Source organism: Carassius auratus, chromosome 29 (assembly GCF_003368295.1).
Source record: "Carassius auratus strain Wakin chromosome 29, ASM336829v1, whole genome shotgun sequence".
NCBI lineage: Eukaryota > Metazoa > Chordata > Actinopteri > Cypriniformes > Cyprinidae > Carassius > Carassius auratus.
The window spans coordinates 2,949,256-2,971,341 of record NC_039271.1 but is presented as its reverse complement, the minus strand read 5'-3'; the positions used below and the strand labels follow the sequence as shown (position 1 = coordinate 2,971,341).

Genomic DNA, 22,086 nt, shown 5'->3' with positions numbered 1-22,086 from the left:
ATAAACCCTGGGTGAATTTCCCAATGTAGCACTTTCAACTACAGTGATAATATTAATACCAACATTTAAAAACATAACATTTAAAATGTCCAAAAATAAAGTATCTGTATTATATATTTAAAATGTTATGGTATTATATTTTACTTATTGAATATAATATGGGATTTGAATATCCATTAACTTTAACCTGTTAAATGTCACCCCGTCCCGTATACGGGACGCCTACGTTGACTATACTATATTACAATCAAATCTAATCTAATCTTGACAAACTATATATCGTTGGAAAATATTTATTGTTAAAAATTATGTAGGAAAAGTAATAGATGAATTTATGACAAGAGTGCACCCTCAGAAATTCTACATTACAAAAGGAGCTTTGACCTTTGTTTAAAAAATAGACTTCCTCGTTTCCTTTTTCTCTATCACATTTTAGAAATCATCAGAAGTTATATATCACTTGAAAACAAAAAAATCCTCAAACCATTAAATCAGACATTGCATTACCATGTAAATGGTACATCAAAATCATGTTACAAAATGTTTTCAGTCATGAATTATAAAAATGTAGATTTGTATCATGCACATTCATCTCTATCTTCAAAAACGTGAGTGACAGTTAACAGGTTAACAGTTGAAATACAAAATTAGAAAGCTGTTTTTTTTCCCACCAATAATCGGTGAAAATATATATATAAAAAAAATCTACATTTTAAATGAAACATCTCATTACAAATACGATTTTAATAAAATAAGAATTATCCAGCATGTCAGTTAGCTACATTTTCTTGCAGTATTCTTTTTCTGGGAGACCTCCTGGAAGACTTTTCCATCTTTCTGAGTTTTCCACGTCAGTGAGGAAGGTCCGCTTATTTGCAGCTTCTTCTCCATCTGTGAGATTCAAGTGAATGTAAATATACACAGAATCAATTGTAACAGGAACAGCCTGAAGATATTAGCAGAAAAGTGCAGCTCATTGTTCCTCTGGTCACTGCTCTCACCTCCTCGGAGAGTTTAGTCATGGTTCTTTGATCATCTGGGTTGAATGTGGGGTCGGCCTTCATCTCAATCCTCAACAGGACTTTAACACTCGTGTGTAAGCCCTGGACAGACCCTGTGTTTGTGGAATAGGGCTCTAAAGGGCATCAAAGAGGTCAAATGAATATTTCTGTATCATTACATTATTTGTTATATGTATTCTTTAAAAGATTCTTTCTTCAAGGATACAATTCTAGTGTAAAAACCGTGTTTACACTTAATTTGTGTAAAAACAACAATTTTAGTTTACTGACGTAGAATTTATTTATATAATGCCATATAGATTTGCACACAAAAACACATCAGCTTTACTTCAATTACTGCAAAATATATTCGATTGGCACTCACCTCTGCAGATGACTCCAGCATCGTGCAAGTGATTGAGGTTGTTGTTCTGCCACTGATCTACGTTACATTGTATCAATGAAGACTCATTCCCTACACAGTCGACAAAATCCATCCATACTGGGCCAGATCCCTGTCCAAAAGAAGCACCACCAGTCGCCTTTATAACATCTCCACAGCCCAGTTGTCTACACACCACTGCAGCATCTGTTAGATCCCAGCCATCATCAGACACTGTTCCCCACTGACCGTCATGAAGAACCTCCACTCGTCCAGAACAAACGCTGTTATCACTCACCAGCCTGACAGGGACTAAAGGTGACACCGATGCAAAGAACAAAAAACATAAAAAATGTTCATGATTTGTTGATATTAAAAGAACCTTCTCCAGTGTATGAGCAGATAATGACACAATTTTGATTTCACTTGAATTTACAGTTTTCAACTCACGGCGACACTTGACTCCAGCGTGCTTTGCATGAAGACAGTTATGTGTTCCCCATCCCTCAAATGCACAGGTGCTCAGAGCAGCCTCTTCTCCATTGCAGTTCACATTGCTCATCCATATTTGTCCTGATGTGACTCCGAAATAAGCACCAAATGTTAATGTTTTGATTTTTCCACAGCCCATTTCTTTACATACCACTTTGCCATCTGATCCATCCCAGTTATTATCACACACGGTTCCCCATTTTCCATTATGGAGAACCTCCACTCTCCCAGAACAAGCGTCAAAGCCTTCTACCGTCCTTATAACAGCTGATGACCATGAGGAAAAAAACAAAAGAAACAGCAATTAATTAATGGTTTTCTTTAAAATTTCAATTAGAAATACAGTACAGAAAAAGTTATGGAAGCCCATTTCTGCCAAAGAATAAAAATGTGAAAAATGATCGTGGCTTAATCGCACAATTCAGACTTTTTTCTTCAAAATTTTCTTTGCAATTTAAATCTCACAGTTCTGGTATTTTTTTTTTCTTCTCATAACTGCGATATAAAGGTGCAATTCTGAGAAAAAAAAGTCTTTTTTTTCTCACAATATCTAACAATTCTTTTTTTCTCAGAATTCTGAATTTACAAATGGCAATCCTGACTTTTTCTATTAATTTAGAGTTTAATTGTTTTTCTATATTGTATCTCACAATTTTGACTTTTTTCTATTAATTTTGAATTTCCTTTTTTTCTGTATTGTGTTTAACAATTCAGACTTTTTTCTATTCATTTTGAGTTTCATTTTTAAAAAAAAAATTTGTGTGTGTGTATCTCACAATTCTGACTTTTCCCCCGGGTTTACATCTCGCAATTCTGAGTTTCTACCTCACTTTTTTTTTCTTTTTTTTTCAGACTTGCTGTTGACTTTTTATTTACAATGTTGCTATTTTAATTTCCACTGACTTACGCTGACAGATGACTCCAACATCCTTGGAGTGACTGCAGTCATTATGCTCCAGTCCAAGATATGCGCATTTGCTCAACGCAGACTCATTTCCAGTGCAGTTTACATTATCCATCCATATTTGTCCTGAACCTTCTCCAAAATACGCCGATCTCTTCACCTCAATCACATCCCCACAGCCAATCTCTCTACACACTACTGCAGCTTCAGACAGATCCCAGCCATCATCACACACTGTTCCCCACGTTCCGTTATAAAGAACCTGCACTCGTCCGGAACAAGAGTTGATGCCACTCACCAGCCTGGTTCTGGCTGATAAGACACATGAATAAGAATCAACAAAAGCATGACAACTTTGATCACATAGTATGCGGTTAAACTGTAAATGCTTTTGTACTCACTCTGACAGATGACTCCAGCATATATGTCAAAAAGGCACTTTTTTTGTCCCCATTTTTCCTCTCCACCCACTGGACATTCTGTCAGCGAGGACTCATTCCCAAAACATTTCACCTTAGTCAGCCATATTTGTCCTGAGCTATTCCCAAAATATTGCGCAGACTTCACCTCTTTCGCTTCCCCACAGCCCAACTCACTACACACAACATTTGCGTCGAACAAATCCCAGCCATCGTAACACACGGTTCCCCATTTTCCATCATGGAGAACCTGCACTCTTCCCGAACAAGAGCTGCTGCCATCAACGAGTCTGACTGAAGAAGCCTCGCCTGACCTGGGATTGCCCAAAACTGCTCGTCATGAGAGAAAAAAACACGGAGAATCACAATTATATCATGCAATATGCAGGGCAAAAATAAGCAGTTTGTAAGTATGAAGTGTTCGAGGTCTTACTTTGAAGGACAATGAGCCATTTGGTACACAGCGCTGCTGGAAAGAAACTAAGAAACATGGTAATGCTAAAAGATATAGCTGATTTTAATAAATAATGCTACTTTTAATATTAACAGATTAATTTAATAAAACAGGAAGATAACTATAGTTTCTGCAGGAATTTGCTTACAGCCTTTAGGATAATGCATTTTTAATACATTAAATGTCTGGTAAAGCACCTTGCAATGTAGCTATTGTATGATCTTGAATAATTAAAACCACATTAATAATATATTACAATGATTATACTGTCTGTTACACCTTTAGAAAGTATATTTCATTAAAATAGATGACAAAAAACAATTTCAGAATTCAAAATTCAGCTATAATACATTTTAACTTTGGTTACAATTATTTACAAATACTTAATAATGGTTTATATAAAGGTCTTATATTGCATTTGGTGTTACCAAAGTTTCTTGTTTTAGACTTGCTTATAAAGCCATAAATATAAATCCTAAAATCCTTCCTTAGGCTACATGTTTAAAAATACCGATAAGGATATTATAATATACAATAATATACAATTTTTCTAATTCTATTGTCTATTTGAAAATTTGCAGAGAATCCTACTTTGTTGCAATCATACTTTGAGATAGAACAAATTAGTAAACATTTACATTTATTAATTTAGCAGACAAATATAAATAGTTAAACAAAGACAGGAAATTTAAAATATGGCTAAGGGGTTCAAACCTTTTGAAGTGTCCCATGTATGCTGCTGTTTTCTTTCTGGGTCTGAGATATAAGATTGTATATTGGAGATCTATTGTGCATTTATCTAGAGGTCCAACCTCCAGCCCACCTGTCTCCTCCCTCCAGGTGACCCTGACAAATTATCACACCTTTTCAGGTTTTTATTTTACATATATTTGCATTATAACAACAGGTGTAGAAGTCAGCAAATTGCACTTTAGAAGAAGGCCGTGACCTATGCAAACCTATCGCCATAAAATAAACTATAAGGTAAAGATAATCTCTCAGATTTTATTATTCTCAACTTGTTTTTGTCTTTCACGATGCTGGGTTTTAAGGGGCACAAATCAAGGTTATTTGTCATTGTTTGGCACTGAATTTGAATTGTTTAGTGTTACCAAAAAGTTTGAGTCTGCTACAAACAAATAACAATGACATCAAACAGAAGGCTGTTCATTTTTTCCATTTTGTTTGGTTGTTCAAATGAGTTTTTCCTCCCTAATTACTCTGACATGCCCCATTAACAAGATGCAAACTGTGAACCTTTTGAATATTTACCTTCCACAAACAATCCTGTATTATTTAGGGCCAAACAAGTACCATAATAAGACTTGTTTGCTTTATTCCATGCATTCTGAAACCATTCCATGTTTCACGATTAAAATTTGGCTTTATGTTATTATCCACGGTCAGGCATTGACTCAGTTTTTGAATTGGGATAGGTTGCTTTTCCTTCTAAATACATACACGTGTCTGTCTCAGCTCATTACCCATTGCAAATGGTTTACAAAACGTTTAGGTATCCTGATAATACTTGGGAGAAACAGGCTCACCAACCACAAGCCCAGATGCCTTTATGTCATGGTTAAAAAAGATTACTTCTTGTTTCAAAATCTAAGCAAATTAATAACCTAAATATGGTAAAATGGTACCAATGCCTACATTAACAACGTACAAGCAGAACTATTTTTTTCTGTAAAACAAGACAAAAATACTGAAATTGTGACCAGAAAAGACTACAAAGACAACATCCAGAAATTCTTTAATCACACTTTATTTATGTTTATAATGCAACTATCTGAATTTAATTGACTTAATTATTATTAAGCATACTGTTATAATATTTGAATTAATTTAGCTCCAGACATGTTTATACTGAAAATATATGTACAATATTGACATTGATTAGAAAATATTTTACATTTAAATTTAGCAAGTTGGGATGTGACACAAAGATACTTCATCAGCATCAAAACACTTGTCTAAACAAAAAACATTGCGCTGACATTGTCATTAGAAAAAAAATACAAGGATATTATAAAAGCATTGTCATGTTTACAAAGGTCAGACTGAAAGAGGGATGAAGCAATCAATGTCCTATAAGATAGTGTTAGCTAGTTGTCTTCTCTGTATTCCAGAAATGACCCGAGGAACCAACACCACTGTACATTGTTATTATGGAAAATATGCAATTCAATATTTAAAGACTTTAGTTTTAAAGCTAATGTTAAAGTCGTACCAATATTTCAGGGTGCGGCTCCTATTCTCTTATGAAAGATATTTCCATCGGTCTGAGTTTTCAGTGAGAACGTCCCGTTTATTCGTAGCTTCTTTCCAATCTATGAGATTCAAATGAATGTAAGTTCAGAGAACAGAATAATAACACAGTAGATGACAGTAGCTCAATAGCTCAATGTCACTCTTTCCACCGCTCTTACCTCATCTGAAAGTTTATTTATGATTCCAGCAGTGTTTGGGTTGATTCCAAGTGTAGCCTTCACTTCAACCCTCAACAGGACTTTAACAGCTGAGTGAAGATGAGAAAATAATGATTTAAGATTAAGACTCAAATGCAACAATAACAAACTTTTTAATGTGGATGTGGGCTTTAAAGAGCATTGATTTTAAAGCCTACAATAGTAAGAAAATTTGATATACCAGCATATTTGAGCATGGAATTTCATAGGCATTCTGGGTATTGTTTGGTACCAAAATTATCAAATCAAAAGTCATCATTGTCTCCATGAAGAAAACACATTTCTTTATTACCTCACTCACTAAAATGAAAGCACTGGATCTTACCTCCACAAATGACTCCAGCATCTTTCTCATGGTCACATCTGTCTGGAGTTGCATCATATGAACAGCTCAACAGTGTAGCCTCATTCCCAAAACAGTTGACGTTATTCATCCAAATTGTTCCCGAACCCTTTCCAAAATAAGCCGCATTCTTTACTTCCAAAACTGTTCCACAGCCCAGTTGTCTACACACCACTGCAGCATCTGATGCATCCCATCCATCATCACACACTGTTCCCCACTGACCGGCGAGAAGAACCTCCACTCGTCCAGAACAGGGGTTGGTGCCGCTGACCAGCCTAATGTTATCTATTGCTCACACAATAGAAGAAGTTTATATATAATGATAGTTCAATCATAAAGCATATATACAATCACTTCAGTCCTATACTGACTACATCATTAGCTGTTAAAAGGTTTGCACTCACCCGTACAGATGACTCCTGCATCTTTCTCATGTCCACAAGTGCCTCTTCCCCATCCACCTGATTTACAATCTCTTAATCTTGATTCAGTGTTGGAACATTGTAAATCACTTATCCATACAGGTCCTGATCCCTGACCGAAATAGGCAGCGCTCTTTGCCTCGATCACATCCCCGCAGCCCAGTTGTCTACAAACCACTGCAGCATCTGATGCATCCCATCCATCATCACACACTGTTCCCCACTGACCGGCGAGAAGAACCTCCACTCGTCCAGAACAGGGGTTGGTGCCGCTGACCAGCCTAACATTATCTATTGCTCACACAATAGAAGAAGTTTATATATAATGATAGTTCAATCATAAAGCATATATACAATCACTTAAAGCTGCAGTAGGTAACTTTTGTAAAAATATATTTTTTACATATTTGTTAAACCTGTCATTATGTCCTGACAGTAGAATATGAGACAGATAATCTGTGAAAAAAATCAAGCTCCTCTGGCTCCTCCCAGTGTCCTATTGCCATCTGCAGTTACTGACCGCTCCCGGTAAAAAATAACCAATCAGAGCTGCGGTCCGTAACTTTGTTTGTGTTCAAAATGTAGAAAAATGTATATAATAAGCGAGTACACCATGAATCCATTTTCCAAACCGTGTTTTTGGCTTGTCCTGAATCACTAGGGTGCACCTATAATAAGTGTTTATATTCGGACTATTTTAGATTGTTTCGGGGGTACCGCGGCGGAGTAACCCAGTACCTTTGTGATTCTTCATAGACATAAACAGAGAGAAGTAGTTCCGGCTACGATGTTCTTCCGCAAGACGCAAGCAGTTCTGTTTATTAACCGCTAGAGCGTCAAAAGTTACCGACTGCAGCTTTTAGTGCTATACTGTATACATCATTAGCTGTTAAAAGGTTTGCACTCACCCTTACAGATGACTCCTGCATCTTTCTCATGTCCACAAGTGCCTCTTCCCCATCCACCTGATTTACAATCTCTTAATCTTGATTCAGTGTCGGAACATTGTAAATCACTTATCCATACAGGTCCTGATCCCTGACCGAAATAAGCAGCGCTCTTTGCCTCGATCACATCCCCGCAGCCCATCTCTCTACACACCACTGCAGCATCTGATGCATCCCATCCATCATCACACACTGTTCCCCATATTCCATTAAAAAGAACCTCCACTCGTCCAGAACAAGAGTTGTGTCCATCAATGAGCCTGAGAGAAGCTAACAGCCACATAAATGAAAGTAAAAGAAACACATGAACTACTTAAAAGCAATGTTTTCTCCTGTCTTCTTTTTCAGGTCAAAGTCCCACACGTGGCTGCATTAAAGAAATGTTTCACCCAAAAATAAAAATTTGTTAAATATTTACTCACCCACAGGCCATCCAATATTAAGAAGAGCTTGTCTGTTCATTAGAACATTAGAATCAGTTTAGATACTACTTGCTCACCACCAATCCTCAGCAGTGGATGGGTGCCGTCGGAAGGAGAGTCCAAACAAACAGTTGATAAAAACATCACAATAATCCACACCACTCCAGTCCATCAATGAATGTCTTGTAAAGCAAAAAGCTGGATGTTTGCAAGAAACAAGTAAACCATTAAAATGTTTATAACTTCAAACCATTGCTTCCAGCTAAAGTATCCAAAATTCATAATATTGCTTTATCCATTAAAAAAGTAATGTCTTCTGCATCAGGAGAGAAATATGCAAAGATCAAGCCCCATTTACAAGTGAAAACAGTTCTAAACAAAGATGTCTGTGGATTTTAATGTAAGCGGATAACTAGGGATTGATTTTTTTTTCTCTGAAGAAAGTGTTATTATGGATTAGACTCACATTTTGTCCAGACTTGTATATTATTGTGATGTTTTTATCAGCTGTGTGAACTTAGGGCTGCACGAATAATCGAACGTCATTAATCATGATTGTCATGCACATTTTGTCAGTAAAGCTGCTTCTGTTCTTTCAGGTGGAGCAGTATTTACTATTTACTATACAGAGCTGTAGTTCTCTGGGAAGCAATGCAAAATCGCATTCATAATTGCAGATGATATAATCGTAGCATTAATCGAATAAATCTTTCTGTGAGATGATGTAGTTTCTTAAACAGAATAATGAAAGCACAAAATATCCCATTGTATTCTAAGCAGAGATAATGCCGATTAGTATTTCATTATAGAAAATGATAATAAGAACAATGAAAGCAGTTAAATCTGCAGCGCAGCCCTATTTGAACTCTCATTCTGACAGCACCCATTCACTGCAGAGTTCTCCACATCTGTTCTGATGAAAAAACATAAACTCTTCTACATCTTAGATGACCAGGGGGAGTAAATTTATTAAGCAAATTGAAATTTTCGAGTGAATTACTCTTTTAAACACTATTTTTTACATGCATGAAAAAGAAAGAAGTTTCACTTACGGTTACAGATGACTCCAGCATCCTTTGAATGGTCATACATTCCCGTTCTACGTGATTCACAAGCACTGAGTATGGCCTCATTTCCAACACAGTTTACACTGCCCATAAATATTTGTCCTGCACCCTGTCCAAAATAAGCACCGCCTATTGCCTCTAAAGCATCTCCACATCCCATCTGTCTACACACCACTGCAGTATCTAACAGACCCCAGCCATCATCAGTTACGGTTCCCCACTGACCATCACGAAAAACCTCCACTCGTCCAGAACAAGAGGAGACGCCATTCACCAGTCTGATTTTAACTAATGACAACAAAATTATATTACCAGTGGAAAAAATATGACAAGGTTTATACTGTTAATTTTTTGCTTTTGTACTCACGTTGACAGGTGACTCCAGCATCCTTCTCATGTCCACAGCTGTTTTGTCCCCATCCCTTTGAATTACAGTTTCTCAGAGTAGAGTAACTGCCACACTGTAAATCACTTAGCCATACGGGTCCAGATCCTTGTCCAAAATAAGCAGCACTCTTTGCCTCAATAGCATCCCCACAGCCCATCTCTCTACACACCACTGCAGCATCTGAGAGATCCCAGCCGTCATCACACACTGTTCCCCACCGGCCATCAAAGAAAACTTCAACTCGCCCAGAGCAAGAGTTAATGCCATTCACCAGCTTAACAAGAGCTAATGGCCAGACAGAAAGATTAAGAAACATACAGTTAAAAAAAATATTAGGATAGGATACCTAAATACAGAACAGAATCTTTATTCTATTTTTTCCCCAACATTTATAATGCAGTGTAATCATAAACATAATAATAGACCTGTAGCAACCTGGTTGAAGTTTCTAATTTTTGAAAAGTTTATTTTCAGTATTCTTGCATGGATGATAATGGAGCAACTTACATTGGCAGATGACACCAGCATCCTTGTAATGCAGCTGGAAATCTTCTATTTTTTTGGACTCACAGGCAAAGAGTGTGGGCTCATTGCCATTGCAGTTGACATCATTCAACCATACTGGATACCCGTTATTTCCCTGCCCGAAATAAGCAGCACCCTTTGCTGCTATGGCATCCCCACAGCCGATCTCCCTACACACCACTGCAGCCTCTGATAGATCCCAGTTATCACCAACCACAGTTACCCAATTGTTTCCCCAGCGATTATAAATCTCCACTCTACCAGAGCAAGCATTGAAGCCGTTTTCCAGCTTGATTCTGCCTGAATAATGACATAATGAGAGCTGATGTCGGTGGATTACATCTGATGCACTTTCTCAGGTTCATAAGACTTGTGAGTCAAGAAATATTCTGGATTATTTACAACTAAATTTTTATGCACAGCATTTGTGGCATGATGTAAATTAACCAAATTCTATCCACAGTTATAATGTTGGTATTATTCATGTATTTACAGATTAATTGATGTAAGTGATTTAACAAAAATATAAGCTTGGTGTCTTGAAAACCGAGGAAAGAGTAAAAATAATTTTCTGTGGTAACCAATGCATGCCACAAATGCTGCACGTCACCCTTTAAACTTAGTGTAAAAGATTTTATACTCACGGTCGCAGGCGACTGTAGCATCCTTCTCATGTCCACATGAGTTTTGTCCCCATCCCTGAAAAGTGCAGTGTCTCAGAGTAGTTTCAGAGTTAGAGCATTGTACATCACTAAGCCATACCGGTCCTGATCCCTGGCCAAAAAAACCACCGATCCTTTGCTCGAAAACACTCCCACAGCTCATTTCTGTACATATCACTGCAGCCTCTGAATAATCCCAGCCATTACTGCACACTGTTCCCCACTGATTGTTATAGAAAACCTCCACTCGTCCAGAACAGGAGTGACTGCCATTCACCAATCTGACAAGTGCTAATGTCCACACAGAGCAGACATCAGAAATAATTATTAATTGCATACAGAAACATAACAGCTTTTATTTCAAGAGAAATCGAGCAACTTACAGCGACATATGACTCCAGCATCTTTTGAATGGTCACAGTAAAACTCTCCCGCTTTCTTAGAGCTGCAACTGCTCAACATAGGCTCATTTCCAGTGCACCCAATATTGCTCATTGATACTTGTCCCCCACCTGGTCTGAAATAAGCACCACTCTTTGCCTCAATAGCATCCCCACAGCCCATCTCTCTACACACCACTGCAGCATCTGAGAGATCCCAGCCGTCATCACACACTGTTCCCCACTGATTGTTATAGAAAACCTCCAATCTTCCTGAACAAGAGTTGTTGCCATTTACCAGTCTGACTGATTCAGACGCACTGGAAATGGTATTGCCTAGAACTTCATGTAAAAGAAAAAATATATAAATACATCAGAGTTAAAAACAATAAAAATGTGCTTATTTGTCAGCATTGATACTTACTCAGAAATAGAATGAGCAACATTGTTGCTTGTCACTAAATATATGGACACCACTGGATTTGTCTTTGAAATTACAAACAATTTCCACTTCTACAGATCTTTATAACACAAAATGACATAAACCAGCAATAATATTAAAGTCGACACCAGCAAGAAGTCAGAAAATCTATGCTTTTATATCATCAAAATCCTAAAATTGTATTTTTGAAGTGCAATTTGAAACTCACTTGTAATGTTCACTCCTGATTTTGTTTTTCCGTCTCTAAATTAGCAGGTCCACTCTTGATAAAGCACATGATTAGAATCAGGCGTATTTAAATGTTGAGGTTGCCTCCTACTCCATAAGACATAGAGTTGAGATTGAGGTTGAGATTGGTTCAATCTATTTAGCTCTGGTTCCTCCCACTGACTGACTTCAACAAAACCTTTTTACTGTAAGTCCAAGAAGGTGAAATCAAATGTGTCTCGAACAAATGCATTTAAGGTTCATACAGAACATTAGTACTTTCCTGAAGCTAATATGTGGTACATAGGAATTGTAGGTGGAGGGGTGAATGTACAGCACACTCTCCACCTTCAATACCACGACTGAGGTGCCCTTGAGCAAGGAACTGAAACCCCAACTGTGTGTGTGTGTGTGTGTTCACTGCTAAGTGTGCACTTTGGATGGGTTAAATGCAGAACACGAATTCTGAGTTAGGGTCACCATACTTGGCTGTATGTCACGTCACTTATCACTTATCTCATATATTTCTTTGAAACACAGTCATTGTATATTTTGCAACTGCACGGGAGAAATGAAGCGTGTCTCATGCATCATGCTGATTTGAGTACTATTCAAACTGCATCGGAAATCTCTTAGATTTGCTTTACTAAGTAAGTAACTTTGCATTCAGTCTTCAATTTCACCACTAATCCCTCATGATCTCAGGTCTTAAATTTCACTTGTGCTAATGCAGTATTTTCATCTGCCCTTTTATAGAGAATCTATATAGAAAGGCCAGGAAGTTATAGTCTGATTTAATAACCAAATTTTAATTAAACTAAGGACCACTGAGATCTTAAATTCTTGTAATGCATGCAAAAGAGCTTCATCAGTAGTGACTTCAGTTACTCAGCTATTATTGTGGAGCCTGTTCTTTTGTTTATGGATTAATGCATAATCTCCTCGTAAGGTAGTATTATACGACTACTCAACTACTCTAATAAATGTGAATGTAAAATCCTCTTTCTGTGTCTCTTTGTGTCCCAGTAAGGTGCCGAATCCACATACTGAATACATGTGTTGTGCACCTAACAAATATTCATTCTGAGATGTAGCCATTTTGACTTTTGCAATTTCTAAAACATATTGTGGCATTATTATTAAAATAATTTAAAGTAGTTTTAGACAGGGAGTTATATTGACCGCTGTGAAATAAATGACTAAATAAAATCTTTTTAATCCATTCATCCATGCAACTGTATATTTGCCTTAAATCTTATTGAAGCATATCTAGTGTGGCATCTATGGCTCACACTTAGCTGCTTTGGATATTATTCAAATACCATTTAGGGGTTTTAGAACAATTTGCTTTACTGAATAAATAATGCAAAGAACGTTGAATCACCAAAACTATAATGTCTCCAGCCTTTACATTTTAGGCAACAAATGTATGTGTAATCATGTTCAGCTTTTGTTATATCAGAAACATACATACAGAACTCTTACGGCTTGGCAGATGTATACTGTTACTAGAATCATGGTGTTTGGATCAAGTTAATGATTAAACTCATCTCAATGACATTTACAGTAAATCTCACTTTGTAATGGTTGGTTTGTTAATACTGAGTCCAACTACTTGTGAATAATGGCCTATGATAAAATTGTGAGACAAAAATAAAACATAAAAGCATGATATTAAGACAAACATTTATTATAGAAAATATTGTAAATAAATTTTTTTTAAACAAAATCAGCTGACTGATTTGTGGCTAAATCTACTTGCTTTTATTCATCAGTTTTTAATTAAATATGCCTCTCACAAAATCACAAAATGTATAGTATTGAAGACCTTAGAAGACTTTTACAGACTACTTTTATAGTGCTTTTTGGAAGAAAGGCAACCACTTTCACTGTATGCAAAACAACGTCTTGTTGAGAAAGTTAGTACAATTTGGGGTGAACTATCTATTAAACGTGATAAATCCATAATTAAAGAGTATGCATGTTTGTATTTGTGCACAAGATACTCCTTGTTTGTCAAACTCAGACAGGCCTGCTAAGCTGAACATCTGAATCTTCATTGATCAGATAATTGCAGAATTAACAGAAGTGAAATTAAAATATGAACAATTTATTCAGTTTCTAAATGTCATAGTAATACAAATATTTTTCATTTATTAAAAAAAGTATGCCTCATTTATTGTACCTATATGGCCATTTCTGCATTATCTGAGCAGGAGTGCTGTGTGTTGCTCAGCCTCCCTCAACACTAACATACCTGATCAATACAGAGGAACACAAGAGAGAATGTTTCTCTCGCTTTCTTTCTGTATTGGATTGGGCTGTGATGTTTGGGAGGTTTTAGGATGATCATGTGACACAGATCGTTCTGGCCCATGCAGGAGGTTTACTGTTATATGGAATCTGGTGAGTATCAGCTGCTGCTTTTCTTTTTGTGTTCTCCTTAACTTCCTGTCCCTTAATGCTGTTGCCATCAGCTCGGTCTGACCCACTTCCTGCTGACCATACCGGACGCTCCAGATCCGGACTGACCGAATAAGGATTCTCCAAAACTTTAAGCAGCTGTTGAACCTGAAAAGTTTTTTTTTTTTTTTTTTTTTGATGTATACACCACAAAAATTTCATTGTTTAAATTACTGCATTTCAATCATGACCTCTGACCTCCGAAAAGTCACCCCTTTCAGCTGCTTCAATTGCATTCTGGGCAATGTAGTTCCGCAGCACAACAGCGGGATTGGTGGAGTTCATAGATCTGACCCGTTCTTTCTCCACTGCCTCAGGGTCACTCGCTTCGTCACATTCATGGGCCAGACGTCTCCTAACGCGGTGACCATACATATGAAAAGCCTTGGACTTTTAATTCATGTTAATTCAAATAGATTTTTTTTACATTAAATCTTTAAAAACTTGTATATTCATTTATATTAATTTATTAACAAAATAAGAACTTGTACCTAGTATACATGAAAATAAAGAGCTTGATAATATGTATCTATACCTGTATTGTTTGACCCATCTCTGCCAATGATCTCTCTGTTGGATTTTTAGCTCCGCCTCATTGATTACGAGAAGCTCCTTCATTCTGCCAATCTTCTCCAGTTGTTTGGTGACCTCCGGCTGATTGGCCGTCATGTTGAACATACCTGGATTTGTCTCCGCCATAGAGAGAATCATCTCCAACTCACTAAGAATAGACACAGAAGTACAACAAATGAAAGAAAATAATTCAAGCTAGTTTAAAGGCAACATTTCTCATTTTAATTTCGCTTAACTTGATGTACTAAAATGCTGTTTTATCATATTAGTTACATTTGAAAGTTCTGTTACAATGCTACTCTGTGCGGTCGTCACCGGTCTAATAAAACATATTAAAGCATCTTTGGTGTTTCCATGTTTTCTACTAAATTAAATTGAAATCGAGGATGTGTGACATCATTTGGCAGGCGACACAATGACACTATGGACACGGTCCGTGTCACTAGTTAAAATTGCTTAATTCTTTTGATTAAAACATTCTTTCAAACATTTGGGATAATGTCAGTACGGTACACAAGTCAGCAAAATATATAACACTGTTCTAGTGTTTTTGGGATATTTTTATAAATAAATATTACATATTGTGCCTTTAATAAATAAATAAATAAACTTAGGACATAATGAATGAGAAATACTAGCAGGGCATACAAATAAATGTGACAAGTAATTGTGCATAAAACTCAGTTTTACCTGTTTAGAGCTCATAATGCCTTTTCAGCTCGGTTTTAAAAGTCACTATAGACAAACCAATGCAAATTCATTCAGACAACATACCAATTCTCTTGCCTTGTCTTTCTTGCAACGTGCTGACAGCATCACATGAAGAGAAGAATGCAGAGTACAGGAGAATGAAATTTTGGTCACTTTTGCTCAAAACAATAGGTTCTAGCACTTCAGAGTCTGAAAATTAAAATATAATAAAATCTACATATTTGTCGATATACATAAACTGGTTTTAAAATACATTAAATTGTTTATTATTGTGAAGATTAGACTCTGAGAGGGTGCAGATCACATTGCAGGGTGAGAGTCTTTCTGTTCAACTGCAGGACAGGACACGGCACTCAGCAGACGAAATGTGTTTGTGAAGTCTGCACCTGGTAATGGAGCAGCGATAGATGAAAATATTCGCTAATTAATTTGTTTTTGAGGAATCTGTGTCAACTTTCATTCAACGGAAAGTGAAATATCTCCTCACTCTCATTATACCTGTGATGTGCATAGTCTTCAATAAATTGGCCACCAGCTCCACATCCTCTGGTTCTTGTTGTCTCAGAAGACCCAGCTTCCTCCTCATGATGTCCAGGTAGCAGTCCTCATAAACGGTCATGAACTCATCTAAAATGACCCCTGCTTTGGCAGACTGAAGCTCGGCGCCAAGAGCTTCTGCCAAACATCCCAAGTTCCAGCGGCAGACATATGGCTGAGCTTCATAAGAATAACGACCTTTCTTATCAGAGGCATTGCTCACAAACTCAGGGTCAAACCTGCAAATGACACCAATGTAGGTTTTTAGAAATAATAATACAAGCAATTATTAAAAACACAATTTCTTTCATGATGTAATTCGGATGCATTTTTGTGCAATTGAATGCAGTTCCTGTGGAGCTAAACAAACCTGTCCATAAAGCCAAATGGGCCGTAGTCTATAGTGAGTCCCAAGATGCTCATGTTGTCTGTGTTGAGAACTCCATGGCAAAATCCCACACTTTGCCACAGGGCAACCAGTTTGGCAGTCCTCACGGTCACCTTGCAGTTCCATAGAATATAAAATAATATACAATATTTAAAAAAATTAAATAAAGTTTTTATAGTTTTTTTGATTGTTAAAATGTTCTACACACTAATAAAATAAGGTTCTATTATGAACTATTCACTGAAAGGTTCTTTAGGGAACCAAAATGGTTCTTCTATGGTTTTGGTATTTTAACGCAACAGTGATGAAGTCTTTAAAATGTATTTTATTGTTAAAACCTCTCTGAAGAAGGAAGCATTCCTCTCTTGGCGATCTAAATGTCTTCGCTGTATTTCAGGGTAGAATGTCTCAATGACATAATCCAGAAGTTGTGCACGAATATCAGTACGTCCAACACTAGGGCCATGTCTTCCTGTGAAGTCATCCACAGGGTGGAAGATCTCAAACGAGCCAAATCTTGGAAATGTGAGAAATATAGAGAGAGAGTTATGAGTCAAGGTAAAGGGCTAATATTCAGTACAATTTAATGAACTCAGACCAATTTAAGCAGATAACTCATAATAAAAAAATTGTTAACTTTATTATGTACCATATACTCTTAAATTCTTGGACATGAGTAACATCTAAAAAAGGCCTTGTAGTAGTAAGGCTGTACAATTAAATAAATAGTTTCTTTATTTAGCAAACTTCAGGATTTTGAACTTGATAGATATCAATAGAAGTGCTCAACCTGATAAAGGTGGGTGCTATTCTGAGAACCACTGAGCACCTCTCTGGTCTGGGGTTGCCACTGTAGAACGCATCCCTCTGGACATAAAGGTCAGAGGTCACCAGGGATCCCGCCCGTGTTGTGGGAATTCCCAATGCAAACATGGCCTCACTGCACAGGAACTCTCGAATGCTGGAGCGGAGCACTTTACGCCCATCAGACTGCCTACAGTATACACAGACACTAAAGCTTACTTTTTTAAAACAAAGCACATAGACATTTTTACCCATTTTTGTTGGTTAATGGCTAGTAACCATTACATTCTTCACAATATGTTCTTTTGTGATCAACAAAAGAAAATCATTCAGGTTTGGAATGACTTGAATGACCTAATTTGATTTTTGTGTGAACTATCCCTTTCAGGGTTTCAATGTAGATGAATACATCTGTTATGGGTTAAGAGTGGGTTTAGGCTCATTATTCAAAGTGAAAGAGAGATCAACTTGAGTTAGACCACAATCTAGCCATTGTTAAGACTGTAAAACCCACATACAACACATAAGTCTTGTTCTTAAGAATTACACTGTTTCAATCAAAAACAACAACAACAACAAAGTTTTTAGAGAGTAAAATAGGAGTGTGGCACAATGTTTGATGTTGGAAAAATATATTTTTATTTTTGTCTTCAGTAGAGGACATATGCTTTTCGTTAACACATGCATTACATTAACCTACTTACATATAAAATAAACAAATATTAAAACTTTTTAAAAGCTTAAATTACGTATTTTCTTTTTAATAAAAATGGTATTATTTATGCAATATATTTATGCATAATACATTTCTTATTAGTTTTAACAGACCAAAGTGCCAAAAGCTATTTTGAATAGTGGATATTAAATTGTTCTTGGTGTTACATACTTCCTATATGTAATAACAATAAATTATGCATAATTACATACAACTAACAATCAACAAAGCCCTAACCCTGATTAAAATTACTCACTACTTGAATAATTACACTGCAACAAGGACAAAGGGAAATACAGAGTAAACCTATTATACTTAATGCAGTGAGGCCAAAGTAAAGGTACCGAGAATAAGGCGTCAATCCAGCGCCTTTAACCTGAATTTCCCAGCGACCACAGGGGCTTGTGCTGATCGGATTAGAGTTTTGCTGAGCACCGGTTTCCACCTCCACCTCCCCCAGATAACACACAGCACCGTCACCCAGCTGCCCGGCAAAATGACCAAACTGGTGTCCGCAGTAGCAGTGCGCAGCGGGCTCACAGCCCGGAATCACCCGAGAGCCGCTTAGATATTCAGCCCCGTGCGGGTCACGTAAAACATCTTCCGTGTTCAGTCCCAGTAAAGCAAGAGCCGCTTCGGAAACCGCGACGAATGTGGGCTTGGGCAGCGTCTGAGGCTGCACACGGGAAAAACACGCTCCTGTCACGGTCCGTGAGCCCGGTTCTAGTGACGAATCCAACGGGAGCTTTTTCAGTGCAACGTTGTTGAACTTTAGCCTTTGCAGTGGCATGAAATTTTGGGCCATTCTGATACTAATGACAGTTTGTCTTGCACTGTAAGGTTTGCAGCTCTACTCAAGAACATAATCCTTCAAGAGATTAATGACTCAACTCTGAGCACAGAAAACCACAACAAATCTATCCATCTGTCTATCTATCTATCTATCTATCTATCTATCTATCTATCTATCTATCTATCTATCTATCTATCTATCTATCTATCTATCTATCTTAATTATTCTTCTTATTACCATTCACCTTCTGCAGTAATACATTTTACAGCAAGAGTAGTCTGAAGGATGCAATCATAGTTGTTTGCAGGTTTAATTTGAGATCAATTTCAATCCACTACCTTGGCAGGTCATTAAAGAGGCGTCACAGACTGTCCCAGATCCCAATGATTCATCACACGCTTGTAATTGCAGCAGGGGTTGTAAAAAAGGAAAATACAGACATAAATGAGAATGTTTGAGATTGCAGACTGAGGTTTGGTGCAGCTACCTTTAGGGAGCCAAAACATAAATCAATCCATTTTAAAAAAAAAGCACAATAAAATGCACCATTTTGCTTCAAACTCCCAACCAGATGGAGCTGTGCATAGTGGGTTTAAAAGTGGATTGTTTACAAAGTTAATAGTTGCTGGTATGCAGTTGCTCAACACATTTTTATTTTTATTACAAATTAAAATAAAATGACATTTCAATTCATGTTTTTACTTCTCTTCAAACTCATATTCGATCTGGCTCCATGCACTTCCCAGGTTTCACGATTGGGAATCAGATCCCAATAAACAAATAAAACCAAGTTCAGTCATGCATTTTGCTTGTTTAATATTCCGTTTCAGAATATCAAATGAAATGGGTTACAAGTGACAATTCACAATTATGAGTAATCACATTATTGTCAGCAAGTCTTAATACAACAACATTGTGCACTTGGTCATGCATTCTATAGTTATTGTTTTATGTTTATTTTTAAGAACAATACATATTTTTGTCTTTTTTTCTTTCTTTTAATTGACAATATTTATATAATCAATGTACAATTACCTGACGGTGAAGCATTCAAGAGCAAATCAGTATACTGTTTAGAAACCCCATGCACTCCACAATCAGTGTAACATATCTAATGGGCCATAAATAGAAAAACTATTTACAGAATACGATATACGGTATATAGACAATTTCGAACTTTTTATACATAACATTTAAGTCAGTAATGGAAGCTAAATGGACTATTGGACAAAAAACATTAGTCATTCAGAGTCATGCAACAATCAGAAAGTTAATTATATATAACATAATGCACATATTTTACTACACATTCAATAACGTTTACAACACACTTGCAGTGTTTATTTGTTGCATTTGTTCAAAAAATGTTAACTGGTTTCTAAATTGATCTGAACTCAAGAAACTGCAGTAAGTATATGAAATTCTAGAGAAATCAAATTCATGATGCTTTTTTTTATTTCAACGGGCTCGTCTTCGCAGTCTGGGTGAAAGACGATTGGCAAGCAGACATGTGAGGGCTATGCCTGCCACCTGTGTGAAAGCAAGACCCAGGACTGTTGCTGCAATATGAAAGACGTTGTCATTTACCAAGCTGAAGACTTTGAGGAAACAACCGTGAGTGTGAATCCCTGCGAGCTTGATGTTCCGGAATCCACTCTCTGGCAAGGGTCTATTGCGACAGCCTTTACGTTTAATACAACAACTGTCTGGTAATGACAAAGTGGAGGAATCATTCCCCGAACTTCCTGTTGAGTAAACAGAATCTTGTATAGCCCAATCGGACATGAGCCAATCGCGCCAACCCTCGGCGCCACAGCACTCAAGCGCCCTCTGCAGGCTGTCCAGCGCATCTGCGTGGCCCTCATCTTCTCCATAGTCCAAAACAGCTTTCTTAAGCCCGCTACGGAAACCTTCAGCAATATTCTCCCTGTAAAAGAGCCCTGAGAGACCCAACGCTAGTCCACCCATGAGTGTGGCCAACTGGAAGAAGCCATATGCCCGCAGAAGGTAAGGAAGGTTGGCAGCCACTCCCAAACATCCCAAAAAGCCCCAAGCGGTCACAGCAGCACCTGTGCCTAACAAAATGATGGGCGCATTTGGGTAGCGGTTTGCAGAGAGGAGCATGTAGTCGGACAGTGAAACTTGCGCCCAGACACCTAGGGTGAAGATTGCAAGACCTGCAGCCCAAAAAGGAAGCTGAAAATCAGGAGTGCAAGGCGCAGCAAGGGCATGACTCCCACCGCCCGGCAGCACGGTGGGGCGGCACCCACAGCAGGCACAGGGGGCGCCAGCGAGGCCTCCGAGCACAGCGATAACGAAAGACGTTGTTGGTCAGTGTACTCTCTGGAGGGTGACAGCAGATATCCAGGAAGCACAGAAGGCCGTCGGGAAGTGGAGGGTAAAGCAGGACGAAGTGGGGAAGACAGTCTTTGAGCACCGTGCAGCTCTCTTTCCCACTCTTTTGCACGGCAAGGGCTCGGCCGAGCTGGTAGCGAGTCGTACGGCGGCGCAGAGCTCATGGCCCCGTCTTGTGCTTTATCTACCACCATTTCACTCTCTCTCTTTTACTCCTTCCTTTGTTTCGTCCTTCCTCATCTCTCCCGTCTGTGTTTTACGGCCGGTCATCAACCAATAGCACCTATTCACAGCCTTGTTTCACCATAAATCCTCTTTGGATGAATGCTCGGCACACTTATCTTCGCCTGCAGATTCTCCACCTTCTATCCAATGTTTATTTGTGACATTTCTTAGACGCTCTTGATGCTGCTGCAATGGCCATCTGAGTACACTGCGTCTTTGGTGATATGAAGGGGGGTTGGTGGTTATATGGCTATGATGCTGTTAACCCACACCGCCCTGATCTCCTTCTACTGGTGCAGGAGCCATTCGTTCAGGGTCATAAATGTCTGTTCTGATCGATATGTGTCCTTTATCAACCTTTAATAATCTAATGTCTTTACAATTTTGCTATTGATTAGTTTTTAGATTAAATCTTATAGGTTTTCAGAAGTAATCTTTCATTTTATGGGATTTGGTGCATATTCAAGGACACACTTTATAGCTCTTTAAACAAAATTGAATGACGTGAATATTCAATTTTCTTTGACTTCATCGGCATATTCACTGGTGTTAAAACATAAAACAGCAGTAAAAGAGTTTACAGTAGCACTT

The 22,086-nt window shown here is 37.7% G+C and overlaps 4 protein-coding genes and 2 pseudogenes across 4 annotated transcripts; all 6 read right to left on the bottom strand.

The window, feature by feature from the left end:
* Positions 1-1,677: 1,677 nt before the first annotated feature.
* On the bottom strand, positions 1,678-5,140 carry LOC113048654 (scavenger receptor cysteine-rich domain-containing group B protein-like). Its single transcript, XM_026210513.1, has 5 exons — positions 5,137-5,140; positions 3,181-3,528; positions 2,783-3,091; positions 1,820-2,142; positions 1,678-1,695 (listed from the first exon to the last, which is right to left on the bottom strand). Exons 1-5 carry the CDS (start codon positions 5,138-5,140, stop codon positions 1,678-1,680), a joined length of 1,002 nt encoding a protein of 333 aa, XP_026066298.1.
* A 752-nt stretch (positions 5,141-5,892) lies between these two features.
* On the bottom strand, positions 5,893-6,724 carry LOC113048653 (lysyl oxidase homolog 2-like). The gene is made up of 3 exons (XM_026210512.1): positions 6,449-6,724; positions 6,085-6,173; positions 5,893-5,985 (listed from the first exon to the last, which is right to left on the bottom strand). Exons 1-3 carry the CDS (start codon positions 6,555-6,557, stop codon positions 5,893-5,895), a joined length of 291 nt encoding a protein of 96 aa, XP_026066297.1. The 5' UTR covers positions 6,558-6,724.
* Positions 6,723-10,113, bottom strand: LOC113047852 (scavenger receptor cysteine-rich domain-containing group B protein-like). The gene is made up of 3 exons (XM_026209179.1): positions 9,313-10,113; positions 7,800-8,108; positions 6,723-7,182 (listed from the first exon to the last, which is right to left on the bottom strand). Exons 1-3 carry the CDS (start codon positions 9,485-9,487, stop codon positions 6,848-6,850), a joined length of 819 nt encoding a protein of 272 aa, XP_026064964.1. The 5' UTR covers positions 9,488-10,113; the 3' UTR covers positions 6,723-6,847.
* Positions 9,663-11,728, bottom strand: LOC113048652 (deleted in malignant brain tumors 1 protein-like). Its single transcript, XM_026210511.1, has 5 exons — positions 11,707-11,728; positions 11,286-11,624; positions 10,885-11,193; positions 10,223-10,540; positions 9,663-10,000 (listed from the first exon to the last, which is right to left on the bottom strand). The coding sequence occupies exons 1-5, from the start codon at positions 11,726-11,728 to the stop codon at positions 9,663-9,665; spliced, it is 1,326 nt and encodes a 441-aa protein (XP_026066296.1).
* Positions 11,729-13,684: 1,956 nt separating this feature from the next.
* LOC113048650 (selenoprotein O-like) lies at positions 13,685-18,927 on the bottom strand (annotated as a pseudogene).
* Positions 18,928-19,728: 801 nt separating this feature from the next.
* Positions 19,729-21,589, bottom strand: LOC113047851 (tetraspanin-7-like; annotated as a pseudogene).
* Positions 21,590-22,086: the final 497 nt, after the last annotated feature.

Bases quoted from the DNA above. Each gene is read 5' to 3' on its own strand.
- LOC113048654 (XM_026210513.1), bottom strand. The intron at 3,092-3,180 runs GTGAGTACAAAA...GTGTCTTATCAG, and splicing joins TGCTGGAGTCATCTGTCAGA to CCAGAACCAGGCTGGTGAGT. The intron at 2,143-2,782 runs GTAAGTCAGTGG...CATGGTCATCAG, and splicing joins TGTTGGAGTCATCTGTCAGC to CTGTTATAAGGACGGTAGAA.
- LOC113048653 (XM_026210512.1), bottom strand. From the start codon at position 6,557: ATGAATAACGTCAACTGTTTTGGGAATGAGGCTACACTGTTGAGCTGT. The intron at 6,174-6,448 runs GTAAGATCCAGT...ATCTTCACTCAG, and splicing joins TGCTGGAGTCATTTGTGGAG to CTGTTAAAGTCCTGTTGAGG. The intron at 5,986-6,084 runs GTAAGAGCGGTG...TGAATCTCATAG, and splicing joins TAAATAAACTTTCAGATGAG to ATTGGAAAGAAGCTACGAAT.
- LOC113047852 (XM_026209179.1), bottom strand. From the start codon at position 9,487: ATGGGATGTGGAGATGCTTTAGAGGCAATAGGCGGTGCTTATTTTGGA. The intron at 8,109-9,312 runs GTAAGTGAAACT...TGTGGCTGTTAG, and splicing joins TGCTGGAGTCATCTGTAACC to CTTCTCTCAGGCTCATTGAT. The intron at 7,183-7,799 runs GTGAGTGCAAAC...TGTGAGCAATAG, and splicing joins TGCAGGAGTCATCTGTAAGG to ATAATGTTAGGCTGGTCAGC.
- LOC113048652 (XM_026210511.1), bottom strand. From the start codon at position 11,728: ATGTTGCTCATTCTATTTCTGA. The intron at 11,194-11,285 runs GTAAGTTGCTCG...TGTGGACATTAG, and splicing joins TGCTGGAGTCATATGTCGCT to CACTTGTCAGATTGGTGAAT. The intron at 10,541-10,884 runs GTGAGTATAAAA...GTCATTATTCAG, and splicing joins TGCTACAGTCGCCTGCGACC to GCAGAATCAAGCTGGAAAAC.